The sequence below is a fragment of the Carcharhinus amblyrhynchos genome, unplaced genomic scaffold (assembly GCF_965287045.1).
Source record: "Carcharhinus amblyrhynchos unplaced genomic scaffold, sCarAmb.v2.hapA scaffold_950, whole genome shotgun sequence".
Taxonomy (NCBI): domain Eukaryota; kingdom Metazoa; phylum Chordata; class Chondrichthyes; order Carcharhiniformes; family Carcharhinidae; genus Carcharhinus; species Carcharhinus amblyrhynchos.
The window spans coordinates 32,471-50,946 of NW_027650690.1; the positions used below are offsets into that span (position 1 = coordinate 32,471).

Sequence of the window (18,476 nt, forward strand, 5' to 3'; positions counted from 1 at the left end):
GTTAAATAGTACAGTGAAAAACAAAATACTCAGGATTAATCTAAAATAACAGAAAACACTGCAAATTCTCAGGTCTACCAGCATCCACGAAGAGTGAAACAGAGAACAGTCCCATTGTCAGTTAGCATCGTGGTTGTCTTGCCAGAGTAGGGAATTAGAGAACCTAGGTTCAAATCTCATTCCAACTCCAAGTTCAGTTTTTAAAAAAATCTGGAAAGAAAAGGCTGGTCTTGGTCAAAGCGATAGTGAGGTTTTTCAATTGGTCTAATAACTCAACTAGTTTCACATATGGTTGTCAGGGACCTTGCCATCTTACCCAGTCTTGCCTCTACCTGACTCCAGGCCAACATCAAGGCACTGAGCTGGCCCGCCACACCACCTTCTCAGACCAGCTTTGGAGGAAGGGGTTTGCAAAAGGCACTACAGAAATGCAAGTGTATCTTTCTGCTTTAATTAGGAATGCACGATAAATGCTGGCCTTGTCAGTGACACCCACATCCTGTGAAGTAATTTGAAAGAAAGAATAAACAAGGATGAAAGTTGATGAAAATAATAGGCAGCAGACCAGCTGTCTATAAAGCCAGTTTAAGACTAATGTAAATTATTGATAGCACTTCTAATTACTGCTAGTGTTGGAGCAAATCAATAAGCACGCAGGCTTTAGCTGCAAAGGCATAGGAATTTGAAACCACAGGGATTACACAATATATATTCTTTGTGAATGTTCAAAACTTGGTGGCAGTCATGTGATGTCATATAAGTTCAAGCCCAATGTCAAAATCTTGATGCTGTGGTGATGGCACACACAATGACCACTGCAAAATGGGCAAGTCTCCCAACTTGGAACGTCGAGACTACAGAATATAACAAACGACATATGGCTGACAGTGAGTTTCAGGCAGTAATTCATTTTCACAGCTTATGTCATCATTAGAGGTGCTTGATTGAATTACTGCCTTGCACCACCCTGCCAGACAGCAGTTATCGGATATTTGTTACTGTGCATGGCGTGCCTGAAGCACCCTTGCCGCAATCATCGGTCCTGTGTATGAATATTCTTGTTTAAAGTTAGCGCAAGGAAGATTTTGCATTACTGCTGTCGCCCCATGCTTTGCCGATGCCTGTTTGTTGAATAAATTGCATGGCACAGTACTGAGCCACACAGAGTAGAAGGGTTCTGGGTCAGCTTCTTAGTACAGACAAGATTAGTAATTGGGAGTAGAGGGCTGGGGTTGTCAGGAGTGGGGGGCTGGTATGGAAATGAGTGAATCAACCAGTCTATCTATTACTAATTGCGAATCATTGATCAAAACTGGCCATGTGTAAACACTGTGGAAAGAAACAAGGGTTTACATTTATATAGCTACATTCCCGACCTTCCAAGCACCAACAGAAAAAGACAATAAAAACTGGGAAGTAAGAGCACTGAGCTAAACAAGTCTTGCATACCTTAAAATGGAATGCCAGTTTGACCTTATTTGCGAGATTTTATATTTTTCCCACTGGGAGTCAATGAAATGTTTTTAAAGGATGGTCACTGCTGTCATTTGGAAACATAACAGCCAATTTGCGCACAGCAAGCTCCCACAAACAGCAGTGTGATGATAATCTCTTTCAGTGATTTTGTTGAGGAATAAATATTGACCAGGGCACCCTCCTCAGTCTCCAACTTGTGCCATGAGACCTTTTACATCCAACTGAGGCAGAGCAGGTTCTTAGTTTAACATCTCATCCAAAAGATGGCACCTTCAACAGTGCAGCACTCTCTTAGAACTGTATTACAGTAGATTGTGGGCTCATATTTTCGGAGCAGCAGGGCTTGAATGGCACTCGGAGAAGAGAGTGCTACGATTGAGCTGCGTGACTACATTTGTAAACACTGGTGTTGTTTTCATTGGCCGTAAAACACTTTGGGAGATCTTGAGATTGTGAAAGACATGACGGAAATGAAAGTCATTCTATTGGTTTGAAAACTGCCGAATATTTGAGTTCGGGGTAGGGGAGCTAGAGGAACAGAGAAAATTAATTCCTTCAAGTAGGAATAATCTTTCAATTTAAACATCAAATGATATGGGTGTCCAGAATAAACAATTTTTTTCATTTTCTATCTTTTATATTCTCAAAATATACCATTGGGTTTGGGAAAATACATCTGGAATTTTAGTGCGAGTCCTGTGGTCTGAATGTTTCATAAATCACAGAATAAAATCACAGACTCATGCAGCGTCAAAGAGGCTATTCGGCCCATCAACTGCACACTAACACATTAGAAACACCTGAACTCTCACCTAATCCCATCAGCCAACACTTGCCCATAGCACTGAATGTTATGCTGTGCCAAGTGCTCATCCAGGTACTTTTAAAGGATATGAGGCAACCCGCTTCTACTATCTTCCCAGGTAGCGCATTCCAGACCATCATCGTCCTCTGGGTAAAAAACATTTTCCTCACATCCTCCCCTAAACCTCCTGCCCGTCACCTTAAACTTTTGTCTCCTTGTGACTGACCCTTCAACCGAGGAGAACAGCTACTCTCTTTCCACCCTGTCTGTGTCCCTCAGTCTTGTACACCTTGATCAGGTTGCCTGTCAGTCTTCTCTGCTCCTGTAAAAACAACCTCTCTTCATAATTCAAATGTTCCATCCCAGGCAGCATCCTGATGAATCTCCTCTGCAACCCTCAGTTCAATCACAACATTCTGACAATGTGGCGACCAGAACTGCATACTGTACTCTAGCTCTGACCTCACCAAAGTTCTATACAACTCCAACATGACCTCACTGCTTTTGTAATCTTGACTGATAAAGGCAAGTGTCCCACGTGCCTTTTTCACCACCCTACTAACATGTCCTTCCACCTTCAGAGATCTGTGGATAATCATACCAAGATCCCTTTGTTCCACAGAACTTCCTAGTGTCCTACCATTCATTGAGTACCTTCTTGTCAAATTACTCCTTCCGAAGTATATTAACTCACACTTTTCAGCATTAAATTCCATCTGCCACTTATCGGGCCATTTGAACATTCCACCTGTATCTTCTTGTAGTCCAAGACACTCCATCTTACTGTGAACCACCTGTCCAATCTTTGTGTCATCTGCAGACTTACTAAGCCTACCTCCCACATAATCATCAAAGAACATTTACATCAATGACAAATGATAGGGGGCCCAACACAGATCCCTGTAGTATGCTTCCAGTCACTAAAGCAGCCTTCTGTCATCACCCTCTGTCTCCTACAACTGAGCCAATTTTGAATCCACTTGATCAAATTACCCTGTATCCCATGTGAATTTACCTTTTTTTTAAACAAGTCTCCCTTGTGGGACCTTGTCAAAGGCTTTGTTGAAATCCATATAATTTAAATTGACTGCACTACATTAGAACATAAGAGCAAGGAACAGGAATAGGACATTTGGCCCCTCGAGCCTACTGTGATCTTTTCATGGACTCAGCTCCACTTACCTGCCCTCACTTACACACCTGGTCACCTCCTCAAAGAATTCAATCAAATTTGTAGGCATGACCTCCCTCTGACGAAGCCATGCTGACTATCCCTGATCAAGCTTTGCCTCTCCAACTGGGGACAGATGCTCTCCTTCCGAAGTTTCTCTAATAGTTTCCCTGGCTAGCTCTGGTTTAAACGCCCACACACAAAAATAATTTCCACTAGAAGGACTACCATAACCAATGGAAGTCAGGAAGTCATCTTGGGCATCTTGTGTACAGGCCAGTGCTGGCAAAAACCTGTTTCAGTAGGACATGAAAGGCTGGCCAAGGAGGTAGTATTCAATGGCGGTTCTGGAAATTCCAGCAGTAGGCCCAACGTCAGTCTGAGGGTGGGGGCAGGAGCATATGGAATTAGAAGCGGGAACAAGAGTACAACAAATTTGATTTGAATGGCAATCTGACATTATCATCACAGTTTGAATCATGTTATCATGCCATCTCATTCATGGGCTTAGTTAAAAGACCAAAGTGAGATACTTCACCTGGCCAAGACTTTTCCTGTAGTAGTTTCCTTTTAAAAGCTGAAGAAAATTGTCTGGCTCTGGCTGGTGTTTGAGCTGGTTTTGTTAAGGGTATAAACAGCCCACATGAATATCTGAATCAATCAATTTATTGATTGCCAGGAATAAGGGAAGCACAATTTGACAAACAGAACAATAAAGCTTATTATACAAGTGGTGAGAGATTGCAGATCTCTGAAGTGCAGGGGGAGTTGAGGGTCATAGAGCGTGAATCACAAAAGACTAGGATACAGGTACGACAAGGTATAACAAGCAATTAGGAAAGCTAATAGGATATTATTGTTTGTTGTGAGGGGAATTGCTTACAAAAGTAGGAAGGTTATGCTTCAGCTGTATAGGGGATTGGTGAGACCACATCTGGAATACTGTGTAAAGTACTGGTCTCCTTATTTAAGGATCGATGTAAATATGTTAGAGGCAGCTCAGAGAAGGTTCACTGGTCTAATACCAGAAATGGATGCATTGTCTTATGAGGAAAGATTGGAGAGGTTAGGTTTTTATTCACTAAGTTTAGAAGAATGGTTTAGGTTAGAGGGTCATTAGATTGGTTCCACTGGTCTGCGCAACATCGAGGGCCGAAGGGCCTGTACTGCGCTGTAATGTTCTATGTTCTAAGAGTTAAAGGTGACTTCATCAAAACCTTTAAGACTTAGGACTATCGACAAGGTGGAGAGGATGTTGCCTCTTGTTGGAAAGTCTCAAACTAGGAGGCCACTGTTTAAAAACAAAGGGAGACGGAGATTAAGAGAATCTTTTTCTCTCAGAGGGTCATGAGTCTTTGGAACTCGCTTCCTCAAAAGGCAATGGAAGCAAAGTCTTTGAATATTTTTAAGGCAGAGTTGGATAGATTATTGATTAACAAGGGGGTGAAAAGTTATCTGGGACAGGAGGGAGTGTGGAGTTGAGATTACAATCAGATCAGCCATGATCTTATTGAAGGGCAGAGCAGGCTTGAGGGACCAAGTGGGCTTCTCCTGCTCCTATTTCACACATACATATATATGTTCAGAGAAAGAGTAGACATGGAAAGATACCAAGTGGAGGTAAAATAAATTTCATAATCAGAGCTGTGAAAAAAAACCCAATCCAGGCAGCTAGCGGAGACATCAGCACTGTCCCTGCAAAGGTAGTACTGCAAGTCTCTGAATTCATGCCAGTAGTGTTTTTTCTGCACTTGTTAAAGAGGGAGTTATTGTTGTGCTAACAGAGGCGTCCATAATGGTGGCACAATTTAAATGGTGACCAGGTCACAGAGTCATTGGTGCAAATCTTATGTCATCATCACTGTACCTGGGGCACAAGGTGCAAAGGAACATTGACCTCCTCTGCTGTTAATTTGTTTGATCTCTGCCTGTGAAGATGTTGGAGCTGCCAGGGGTGACTATTAGACAGCTCTCCTACCGCTTTTAAGATAGCGTGGTGCTGCCGTGATTATCTTGTGGCCATTACTAATGTTTCGGAGAGTGTGGGGGAAGGAGAGAGGGATGGAGGATATGCGTGCAATGGGATATTTTAAAAATATAAAAGACAGAAATGGTAAAAATTGTCCTTTCTGGACAAAAGCACACCATATGTTTATTTAAATATAAAAAAATTCCTGCTTTAAACTGTTTGTCTTTTTGCATCTCCAGATCCTCCTCCCAATCCTACCAAAGAAAATCAACAGAGCTTGACCTAAACAAATACCTGCCATTCCATAGTGCCCTTCTGGTTGTGGGTTCAACTTCCCCTTTGCATTGTGAGCACAAATATCAATGCTAATACAGCAGTGCAGTACTGAGGCAGTGCTGCACTGTCAGAGATACTGTCTTTTGGATGAGATATTAGACATATGACCAATCTGCTCTCTCAGGTAGGCATGGAAGATCCCATGGCACCATTTTGAAAAAGGGCCAGGAGCCCACTTCTAGGTCCTCGCCAAAAGTTATCCCTCAACCAACATCAGTGGAACAGATTATTTGGTCATCATCAGCTTGCTGTTCGTGGGAACTTGCTGTGTGTCTGACATTACAACAATGATTACACTTCAACAAAGTACTTAAAACAGCTTTAAAATGGTTCGAGATGTCCGGTGGTCATGAAAGGTGTTATATAAATACAAGTGCCTGTTTTCTCAACTAATACCACCAACACAAATTGCCCCGTTACTTTCACATTGCTGTTTGTGGGAACTTGCTGTGTACAATTTGGTTGCTGCAATTCCTACGTTACAACAGTTACTATACTTCAAAAATTGATTTAATTGGTTCTAAAATGCTTTTAGACATCCTGAGGTTGTGAATGGTACAACAGAAATACAAATTATTTCAATATATAAAAGGGTCAGTAAAATAATGCAAATCAAATAACATTTGTGCCATACAAGTGCTAGGTAATAAACATTTTCAACAAAAGATAATCCAACTACCTCTCCTTTACATTCAATGACCCCACAATCAATATCCTGGGAATCACCACTGATCAGAAACTCAACCAGATCATCTAAATAAATCCATGGCAACAAGAGCAGGTCAGAGGCTGGGAATTCTATGGTGTGTAACCCAGAACCTGACTCCCCAAAGTCTGTACACAAGACACAAGTTTAGAGTGTGATGGAAACATTCTTCACTCTCCACTTGCTTGGATGAGTGCAACTCCAAGGAGTTTGACATCATCCAGGATAAAACAGCCCCGCTTGATTGGCATCCCATCCACCATCTTAAACGTCCACTCCCTCCATCACCGATGCACAGTGGCAGCAATGTGTACCGCCTACAAGATGCATTGCAGCAATTCACCAAAACTCTTTCGACAGTCTCATCAAAACCTGCAAACTCTATCATCTAGAAGGGCAAGGGTATCAGACATATGGGAACAGCACCATGTGCAAGGTCCCCTCCTAGTCAAAAAGAATTGCCCCAAAGAGAATGGGAGGGATGATGGGGAGGATCCCCATCGTTCTTATGGCTCTCTGGTGTTTCTCCTGGGATTGCTCGCAATCCTGTCTTAAAGATTAGTCTGGAATTGATGGGACTCCGGGGCTATCGGGATGGTTAGAAACCTGAGACTGCAGTGACTTTCCCTATCCCACTTGCGTCTCCTTCCACTGAAGTGAAGTTTACTTGTGCCTTGTGCAGGCTCGAGGGACCAAATAAGCTACTTCTGCTCCTATTTTATATGTTCGGAATGGACAGTGAAAAAACAGCTGGAAGCAGCTTTTATTCAAACTTTAATGGAAGCACATTACAGTATCCCAGTTCTAGAGCACATCATTGTAGGCAGGGATGGGGGTAGGTTGAAGATAAGAGTATAACTGTGATCCCAATTGATAACTTCCCTCAGAATTGAGCACTTACAACACCAAAACAGCCCATTTGACCTAACAGGTCTAAACCATTGTTTATGCTCCACGCAAACCTCCTCTTATTACTTATCGAACTCTATCAGCCTTCTATTCCTTTCTCCCTCCTATGATTCTCTTGTTTTCCCTTTATATGCATCTATGAAAGAGGGGTACTGAAGTTCACCAGTGACTACAGTCCTATAAGCACAATTTACTGCATATGGAGCTATCAGAGACTGGAAATAATAACTGAAGATTAAACTCAATCTCTCTCAGCCTTGGCACATAAGAACAATCCATCATTATTGCTTCATCCAGATCATTAAAGACTAAATGCGACTATAACCATAATGGTTGCAAGAAAATCAACAGACAAGTATCACTGGCTGTAGTTGTTAAACACAGCACGATGAAATCAAACTGCTTGTTCACTTAGGGACGAAACAAAATCTCTTTCGGAAATTGTTATAAGTTGATGCGCTCAGTCTGTGTGACACCATTAGCATGATAAACAGTTGAGCGTGTATCGGAGCCTGAGCCTTGGATCGAAGCGACTTGTGATAAATCTACTCCAGCAGTTAATGGAGGCAGGAGTTTAGCTCTTGGCCCCATTTTCTCACAGTTTAACTAGCACCTCTTACTCCCCTGCTCTGCCTCCTACAGTGCAATCTATCTCATGATACAAGGCACCTCCTTAAACGGCCAAGACCCAGGGGATCCCCAATAGCTGGTTAATAAGGACAGTTAAAAAGTCCCAGCGTATAAAATGCCAACTAAATCTGGGAGCTACTCAAAGGCTCCCAGATACTAATGAAGACACAGTATTTTTTTTAAACTGTGTCAGGCTGCCATGAGATCTAAGAAACATTTCCCCTGCTAGAAGCTGTTAGTGCTGCTAAATGCTCAAGTTCCCACCTCGAAATCATCCCACTGATTACCGGGGACACCGATTGCCCACACAAAACCAAGATGCCAACAATATCAAAAGCACAGAGGCAAATAATACATCCCTTCAGAAGCGATGTTGTAACAAGGAAAATCTTCATCACTTTACAGCTGCAAGCTATACCTTCCCTCTGCCTGTGTTTGTCTCAGTCTGTGTTCAAACTCATTCTTATTGGTGTCAATCTTTATATTTTCTAAGTAAGTATTTACATATTATGGAAGTTGTTTTCAACTGGCAAGCTCACTTCTCAATAGCTTCATTAGTTTATTGTAACCCGGGAGCAAATTTAGCTTAGTGAAACAGTTTAAATTTGCCTAAATTTTTAGTGCAAACTTCAGGTTATGTGGCGCATTCTGCCACCCACCACCAACCATCCCTGCTCCTCCAAATCTGAAAAATTTGTGACGTTACAGTCCAAGAGTGGGATTTTCTAGCCCCCTGGAAATTCCCGCCCAAGGTCCATGGACCTTTCAATGGTCCGTCAAGTTTTCCAGTCTCACCGTTGACGATTCCTGCAGTGGACGGAACCGGAAAATTGACGTCCTAGTGTTTGGAGAGAGACAAAGCAACTACATCAAATTCTGAAAACAATGATACTGTTATTAACATGCCAGAAACCAGATTCTGCACCAACACAGATTTCCATTTGTTGTTGGGGGTCATGGTACAGACATACACTCTCAAAACCAGTCACCTCAGGACAGCGGGTTTGCATTTTGCCTGATTTCTGGGCAGATGTTTTCAGGGGTTCAGGCTAATCCAGGTCGGATGAGGTTAAAGGTCACTTGGAATAGAACAACTTGCAAACGACGTTGGGTAATAAGTCCGGCACTATGTGGCACCGAACCGAATTGTAGCTCATTTTAATTGAGTGAAATCAGAAAGAAAGATGGCACATTCTAACCATGTCCTGTTTTCAGGCAACTCCAGTTTTTAGACTGGCAGTTAGGAGAGAATGTACCTGTAATGTGGAAGCTGACAGTATATCTCTGGTCCTGCACTGCACTCTATAGGCATTCTGCAGGCAGTATAAACGCCTCTTTCTTTTACAGACTGTCTGTGATATCCATGATTCCTTGCATCATGAACAAATTAAATTGGTTACGGTTGGAGATTATAGTAGCTTTGTAACTACCAGAATGTAAATTCATCTGCAGTCAATGAGCTTGATCTGTGTTCAATAATTCAGTAACACAAATGTATATTTTTTAAGCTGCTGACACTTCCAATGACTGATAAATGCATTTCCTTTAGAAAGATATTAGCGCCTTTCCTTCACATTCTTTCCAATTAAACCAAAATGAAAGTATATGCAACATCAATACGTAATTTCTCTTTCAGTTTGATATAAGGCCAGAGGAGTCTTGCCCAGCATTAGTAATATAGACTCACTGGCCTTACTTATTGCAATCAATAAGGGATGAAGGCACATACTACTTCCTATTCTCCATTATCCAACCCCCAATCCCCCCCAAACAACTCCTATTTTACTCATGGATTCTCACCTCATGATTCCATCTTTCAGTTGCCAATGCTAAGAAATGCTGTGGAAACTCTTGGAATTTCACCGAAATGTTAAGAATAATTGGATGATTGCAATGAAGCCCTCAGCGCAGTACACAAATGTAACTATCATAATAAGAACATAAGAAGTAGGAGCAGGAGTAGGCCATCTAGCCCTTCAAGCCTGCCCCGCCATTCAATAAGATCATGGCTGATCTGTTGTGGCTCAGTTCCACATTCCCGCCCTCTCCCCATAACCCTTAATCCCCTCGCTTATCAAAAACCCATCAACCCGTGTCTTAAAAATATTTAGCGAGGCAGCCTCCACCACCTCAACGGGCAGAGAATTCCAGAGATTCACCACCCTTTGAGTGAAGAAGTTCCTCCTTAACTCCATTCTAAACCACCCCCCCTTTATCTTGAGGCTGTGCCCCCTAGTCCTACTGTCCTTTCTGAGTGGGAAGCAGCAGAAGTTTTGACAACAGCTATGATTCTCAGAAGACAGTAGTGATGCTTATGAAACAATTCTGGTCAATTCTGATCCTATAACATTTCTACTCCAAAGATGTGCAGATTAGGTTGACTGGCCGTGGTAAATTGCCCTTCAGTGTCAGGGGGATTAAATAGGGTAAATATATGTAAGACAGGGATAGGGTGGGATTGTTGTAGTTGCAGGCTCAAATGGCATCCTACTGCACTGTAGAGACTCTACAATTCTATGACTAAAGGCATTTAGAAACGCAAGGGCTGATTAGGGACAGTTGGCGTGACTTTGTGAGTGGAAAATCACGTCTCACAAATTTGATTGAGTTTTTTGAAGGGGTACCAAAGAAGACAGATGAGGGCGGTGCAGCTGATGTTGACTACATGGACTTTAACAAGGCCTTTGACAAGGTACCACACAGTTGATCGTTGCATAAGGTTAAATCTCATGGGATCCAGAGTGAGGTAGCTAAATGGACACAAAACTGGCTTGATGACAGAAGCCAGAGGGTGGTTGTAGAGGGTTGTTTTTCAAACTAGAGACCTGTGACTAGAGGTGTGCCTCAGGGATCGGTGCTGGGTCCACTGCTACTTGTCATTTATATTAATGATTTGGATGAGAATATAGGAGACATGGTTAGTAAGTTTGCAGATGACACCAAGATTGGTGGTACAGTGGACAGCGAAGAAGGTTATCTTGGATTGTAACGAGATCGCGATCAATTGGGTCAGTGGGCTGACGAATGGCAGATGGAGTTTAATTTAGATAAATGTGAGGTGATGCATTTTGATAGATTAAACCAGGGCAGGACTTACTCAGTTAATAGTAGGATGTTGGGGAGAGTTCCAGAACAAAGAGATCTAGGGGTACAGGTTCAAAACTCCTTGAAAGTGGAGTCACAGGTGGACAAAGTGGTGAAAAATGCATTTAGCATGCGTGGTTTCATTGATCAGAACATTGAATACAGGAGTTGGGACCTTTGTTGAAGTTATACTAGACATTGGTAAGGCCACACTTGGAATACTGCGTACAGTTCTGGTTATCCTATTATAGAAAGGATATTATTGAACTAGAAAGAGTGCAGAACAGATTTATTAGGATGCTACCGGGACTTGAATGTTTGAGTTATAAGGAGAGGCTTGATAGGTTAGGACTTTTTTCTTTGGAGCGTAGAAGGCTGAGGGGTGATCTTATAGAGGTCTACAAAATAATGATGGGCATAGATCAGGTAGAAAGTCAATATCTTTTCCTAAAGGTAGGGGAGTCTAAAACTAGAGGGCACAGGTTTAAGATGAGAGGGGAGAGATACAAAAGTGTCCAAAGCAGCAATTTTTTCAACAGAGAGTGGTGAGTTTCTGGAACAAGCTGCCAGAGTTAGTAGTAGAGGTAGGTACAATTTTGTCTTTTAAAAAGCATTTAGACAGTACATGGGTAAGATGGGGATAGAAGAATATGGACCAAATGCGGGCAACTGGGACTAGCTTAGGAATTTAAAAAAAAGAGCCGCATGGACAAGTTGGGCTAAAGGGCCTGTTTCCATGCTGTAAACCTCTATGACTCTACAAGTGAGCCAATAAGTCACTCAAGCCTCTTCTGGCATTTAGCTAGATCATGACTGATGTGTGTCTTTGGAGTGAGGTCCTGAGAGGTCTGAAGGAGGGAAGACAAGGGCATGGGCAAGGAGCTGAATAGGCGGTGAGTGAGTGAGGAGCTGATTCATGGGTGGTGTTGTGGGGAGAAGGTGCATGGCAGTAGATGGTGGGTACACTCCACTGTTAACCACTGATCTATGTCAGAAATGAACAGGGAGAAAATATGGAGGGCAGCATCGGAATCATTTTGGGAGGGGCCCAGGCAGCACAAATCTATACAGTGGAAGTTTAAACTTCACATTTCGAAAGGCTCCAATGCACAACAGTAGCGAGTGTCTCAACATTCAGTGCTGTTGGTATCGGAAGATCTGGCTCAGTTACTTTTCACTGGATGGAAAGCAGAAAAAAACACACACAGTCAAACAGAAATACGGACGCACTGATTGTAAAAATTTTGGAGTCAGCAGTTACTTCCTTAAAAAGATGCAGCAATTATATTACAATTATTAATTCATTATTGTGAAAACACCAATGATCTAACTGACACTGGATGAATGATGGATGGTTCAGCCACATCAATACACCTCAATTCCCCAAATAAATTTGAAACAGTAAACCACACAATTTCAACACTGTGACACTGTGAGGCTACAAATGTCAGCAATGGGTCAGTTTGGAGAGAATCTTTTGTTGGAAAACATGCAGGTTTGTCAGTTGTTGAGAGTATTTGGCCAATATGATTTCTCTACACTGCTAGTGTTCATTATCTGGACTTGTATACAAGCAGCTTAGATATTAAAATGGTGAGGCGAGTGGGGTCTATAAGCACTCATTGGAAAAGGTGGAGGAAGGAGTGGAGATACTGGGGCCAAACACATTCCTCTGATCTCTCGAGTCTGGATTGTATTCAGCTGAGATTCACTGAAAAGGAGACTGCTCCATTTCCCCCTCGAGAGGTCTCAAGGAAAGCAAGTTGGAACAAATTTAATTGAACTGATCCAAATTAGTATTTTAATTGGAGAAGCCTGGTATATGAAAAGGCAATGTGGCAGTGGTTGTAGGCAGGACATACCTAATGTTAGGGAAGGGAAAGGAGAGCGGAATGAGAGAAGCAAGGTGGGATTGAGGGAGGGGGTTGCTGGTGGTGGTGGTGGTGGTGGGGTGGGGGTGGGGGGGGGGGAGGGGATGGGGAGCGCTGTTCCAACTGCACGATATTGTCACTCCAGAGAAAAGAAGCAATGCTTGCACTTCTATCACGCCCGCCATCATTTCAGGATGTGTGAAAACACTTCACAGTCAGTGGAATGCTTTTTGAAATACTGTCACTTCTGTATTTACAAAAAGAGGCAGCCATTTGTGCACAGCAAGCTCCTAAAATTAGCCATGCAGCAATGACTAAATACATTTCTGATAGTGACTGAGAAGTAAATATTGACTAGGACAATAAGTAGAACTTGTCTGCTCTTCTTCAAAATAGTGCCACAGGATTTTTTACGTTCACCTGAGAGCGCAAACAGGGCCTGTAGGGTGGCACTTCTGACAGTGCAGCACTCCTTCAGTACTGCCCAAGATTTTGTGCTCTTGTCAATGGAGTGGGACTTGTAGCCACTGTCCTGTGAGGTTGGAGTGCTCCCCAACTGATGCACACAGCACGATTAACCTAAAAAAACTGAAGAATAATTTTTCGAAATAAATTTCCCACCAGCAGAATTGCAACAACTTGCTTCCACTATATTGTAAGTGATTATTTTTAAACAGGCTGAACAAAATGCTGCAAATGTTCTTACCTCAGCCAAGTTCTTGAATGCCTGAGATGTGTGTTTTACTGAGTAAATTGTATCCACAGAGATATGATTTACTCCTCTGCACTTTGTATCAGAACACCAAATGGATGTCATAACCAGGCAAACGTGCATTATTAAAGTGTGCTGCTTCTCAAGTCAGTAGTGGTGAGGGAAATAAGGATTTCCTTAGGTTCTGGACCTCTGGAAATTGAAGTATTTTAAAAAGAGAATTGTTCCCATCCACATCATCACAGTCTCTTTGCAAACCAGAAACCTAATCTTCAAATTGTAATTTATCCCTCACAATACCGTGTCTCTCTGGGAACTAACAAAAGCATCAGGGGAGGGGAGAAACATGCAAGAATCATAGAATCTCTGCCTTGCAAAAAAGAAGGCCATTCGGCCCATTGACTCTGCACTGACCACAATCCTACCCAGGCACTAATCCCATAACCCCACGTATTTACCCTTCTAATCCCCTGACACTAAGGGGCAATTTAGCATGGCCAATCAACCTAACCCGCACATCTTTGGATTGTGGGAGGAAACCAGAGCACCCGGAAGAAACCCATGCAGACACTGGAAGAATGTGCAGATTTCACACAAGACAGTCACCTGAGGCCAGAATTGAACCTGGTCCCTGGCACTGTGAGGCAGCAGTGCTAACCACTGTGCCAATGTGCTGCCCAAAAGGAGAAGAGTTTTTTTAAACATTGCAGGACATAATCTAGAAGGCAATGCCTGAAAGGATGATTGAATCTGATTCTATCATAACTTTCAAAAGGGAACTGCATAAATATTTGAAGGGAGAAATCTGGAGGGCTATTAGGAAGGAGCAGGCTAGTGGGACTAATTACATGACAGTTTCAAAGAGTTGGCACCTGCATGATAGTTTGAATGGCCTTTCCCTATGCGATATGAGTTCATGTGATTGGAACAACTGTTTGCCAACTATAAATCTGAATCTGAATCTGAATGTTATGCTGTACTTCTAATTCTGATTCTCAGATTGTCCCTATCACTCTCATTTATAGCAGCACATCTATATGCCCCTCTGCTTCATGTTGTGGTTCTATATAGTACAAAATGGTCTCTTCAATTATCAGTCAATTTTGGAAAGACAGATTTGACCAGTGTTGCTAAATGTCCATTTGAACTGTAAAAAAGCAATTGTTTCAGGGATGCTTACCATTATGCTTCACAAATATAGCAAGTTATAAATCCAGCTAGTACCACAAACACATAGCTTCAATGCTGCATTTTAGAGCTGAGTCCACCATCACAAAGGTCTGGCCTTTACAATCATGTCTCTCCCTCCCTCCCAGACTATCAGGAGCAAGATGATGTCACTTACCACTGCTGATGCCAGAGTTAGCAATTACTGTGGCTTCACTCCACTGGTCAGCACTAGAGACGGAGTACGAGCGTTGGTGCATACCCTCAGGGCGGCTGTTGAAGGAGACCAGGCTGATTCCACTTGCCATTTGTGTTGCTGAGCCTGTAGGAGTCACATTACCTGAGAATGGAAAGTAGAGGTGCTCAGTCATTGTGAACATTCACTGGTGTGGTGCATAGTGTTCACAAAAACCGTTACACCATTCTGTTACCCCAGCACATTGCTACCCAACATAACTAACATGCTCAGTGTAGGAGTGGATTGAACAATAGAAAGACTCACCATTTATCCTCTGCAAAGCTCTGTTGCCCAGATTCTAACTCACACCAAATCTCAATCCCTCATTACCCTTGCAGTCACTAGTTTACATTGGTTCCTGGACCCCATCACCTTGTCGATTCTAATATTCTCAACTTTTATCTCAAATCCTTCTGAGGCCTCCAACCCCTCGCACCACCCCTCCACTTCTGGAACCTCCTCCAGCTAGGGATCCCTGCACTCCACCAATTCTGGTCTGTTGCACGTCTCCAGTTGTAATCATTTGTGCCCTGGTCTTCAGCCGTTAAGACCAAAAGCTCTCAAATTCCTTTCTTAAAACTCTCTTCCTTTAAGGCATTCCTTAAAATATGAAACAATAAGTGAACACCTTCACTAATGTCTTATGTGGCTGAATGTTGTTTCTGTGAAGTACTTAAGGAAGATGCGGCATGAGAGGGGCGATGGGAGGAGAAGCAGGAGAAAGGGGTGGGGGAAGGGGGGAAGAGCAGGGGGAAGGGGGAAGAGGGGGGGAAAGACGGGGGGGGGAAGACGGGGGAAAGACAGGGGGGACCAAGACCGGGGGGGGGGGAGCAAGACGGGGGGGGAACAAGACGGGGGGGGAACAAGACGGGGGGGGGAACAAGACGGGGGGGGGGAACAAGACGGGGGGGTGCAGGGGGGGGAGCGGGGGGGTGCAAGGGGGAAGGGGGTGGGTGCAGGGGGGGAAGGGGGTGGGTGCAGGGGGGAAGGGGGTGAGTGCAGGGGGGGGAAGGGGGTGGGTGCAGGGGGGGGAAGGGAGTGGGTGCAGGGGGGGGAAGGGGGTGGGTGCAGGGGGGGGAAGGGGGTGGGTGCAGGGGGGGGAAGGGGGTGGGTGCAGGGGGGGGAGGGGGTGGGTGCAGGGGGGGGAAGGGGGTGGGTGCAGGGGGGGGAAGGGGGTGGGTGCAGGGGGGGGGAAGGGGGTGGGTGCAGGGGGGGGTGCAGGGGGGGGAAGGGGGTGGGTGCAGGGGGGGGAAGGGGGTGGGTGCAGGGGGGGGAAGGGGGTGGGTGCAGGGGGGGGAAGGGGGTGGGTGCAGGGGGGGGAAGGGGGTGGGTGCAGGGGGGGGAAGGGGGTGGGTGCAGGGGGGGGAAGGGGGTGGGTGCAGGGGGGGGAAGGGGGTGGGTGCAGGGGGGGGAAGGGGGTGGGTGCAGGGGGGGGAAGGGGGTGGGTGCAGGGGGGGGAAGGGGGTGGGTGCAGGGGGGGGAGGGGGTGGGTGCAGGGGGGGGAAGGGGGTGGGTGCAGGGGGGGGGGAAGGGGGTGGGTGCAGGGGGGGGAAGGGGGTGGGTGCAGGGGGGGAAGGGGGTGGGTGCAGGGGGGGGAAGGGGGTGGGTGCAGGGGGGGAGGGGGTGGGTGCAGGGGGGGAAGGGGGTGGGTGCAGGGGGGGGAACGGGGGGTGCATGGGGGGGACCGGGGGGTGGAACAGGGGGAGCAGGGGGGAACGGGGGGGGAGCTTGGGGGAACAAGGATGGAAGGAGGGAACGGGGCGGAATGGGGGATCGGGGGAGGGTGGAATGGGGGAACGGGGGAGGGTGGAACGGGGGGAACGGGGGAGGGTGGAACGGGGGAGGGTGGAACGGGGGAACGGGGGAGGGTGGAACGGGGGAGGGTGGAACGGGGGAGGGTGGAACGGGGGGAACGGGGGAGGGGGGAACGGGGGAGGGTGGAACGGGGGAGGGTGGAACGGGGGAACGGGGGAGGGTGGAACGGGGGAACGGGGGAGGGTGGAACGGGGGAACGGGGAGGGTGGAACGGGGGAACGGGGGAGGGTGGAATGGGGGAACGGGGGTAGGGGAGAAGGGGGAAGAGGGGGCAGAGGGAGAAGAAATCATAGAAACCCTACAGTGCAGAAAGAGGCCATTCAGCCCATTGATTCTGCCCCAACCACAATCTCACACAGGCCCTACCTACATATTTTACCAGCTAATCCCTCTAACCTACGCATCCCAGGACACTAACAGGCAATTTTTTTTTAGCATAGCCAATCAAACTAACCCGCACATCTTTGGACTGTGGGAGGAAACTGGAGTACTCGGAGGAAACTCACGCGGATACGAGGAGAATGTGCAAACTCCACACAGACAGGGCCCTAAGCTGAGAATCGAACACAGGTCCTTGGAGCTGTGAAGCAGCAGTGCTACCCACTGTGCTACTGTGCTGCCCAGAGTGGGGGAAAGAGGGGGCGGGGAAAGAGGGGGCGGGGGAAGAGGGGGCGGGGGAAAGAGGGGGCGGGGGAAAGAGGGGGCGGGGAAAGAGGGGGCGGGGAAAGAGGGGGCGGGGAGGTGGGTGGGTGGGGGAAAGAGGGGGGTGGGTGGGTGGGGGAAGGTGGGGGAAAGAGGTGGGTGGGTGGGTGGGGAAAGAGGGGTTGGTTGGGTGGGTGGGTGGGTGGGGAAAGAGGGGGTGGGTGGGTGGGTGGGGGAAAGAGGGGGGTGGGTGGGGGGGGGAAAGATGGGTGGGTGGGGGGAAAGAGGGGGGTGGGTGGGTGGGTGGGTGGGGGAAAGAGGGGGGGGGTGGGTGGGTGGGGGTGGGGGAAAGAGGGGGGGTGGGTGGGTGGGTGGGGGGGAAAGAGGGGGTGGGGTGGGTGGGTGGGGGAAAGAGGGGGGGGGTGGGTGGGTGGGGGAGGTGGGGAAAGAGGGGGGGTGGGTGGGTGGGGGTGGGGGAAAGAGGGGGGGGGGGGTGGGTGGGGGAAGAGGGGGGTGGGTGGTGGGTGGGGGAAAGAGGGGGTGGGTGGGGGGTGGGTGGGGAAAGAGGGGGTGGGGGTGGGTGGGTGGTGGGGAAAGAGGGGGGGTGGTGGGTGGGGGGTGGGGGAAAGAGGGGGGTGGTGGGGTGGTGGGGGAAAGAGGGTGTGGGAAGAGGGGTGGAAGGGGGGGGGGAAAGAGGGGGGTGGGTGGGTGGGGGAAAGAGGGTGGGGGGGGAAAGAGGGGGGTGGGTGGGGGTGGGGGGAGGAAAGAGGGAGGGGGTGGGGGAGAAAGAGGGGGGGTGGGTGGGTGGGGGAAGAGGGGGGGTGGGGGTGGGGGAAAGAGGGGGGTGGGGGGGTGGGGGAAAGAGGGGGGGAGGGGGGGAAAGAGGGGGGTGGGTGGAGTGGGTGGGGGAAAGTGGGGGGGTGGGGGGGTGGGGTATGATAGGTG

At 46.7% G+C, this 18,476-nt stretch overlaps 1 protein-coding gene across 1 annotated transcript in view; it reads right to left on the reverse strand.

The window, feature by feature from the left end:
- Positions 1-15,176, reverse strand: part of LOC145340349 (arf-GAP with GTPase, ANK repeat and PH domain-containing protein 1-like) — a gene marked incomplete at its 5' end in the record, with an annotated part of 29,601 nt that extends 14,425 nt beyond the window's left edge. Inside the window, one exon of the mRNA XM_080184806.1 lies at positions 15,015-15,176. Coding sequence (XP_080040932.1) covers positions 15,015-15,176 — 162 coding nt within the window. The remainder of the gene's footprint in view (positions 1-15,014) is intronic.
- Positions 15,177-18,476: the final 3,300 nt, after the last annotated feature.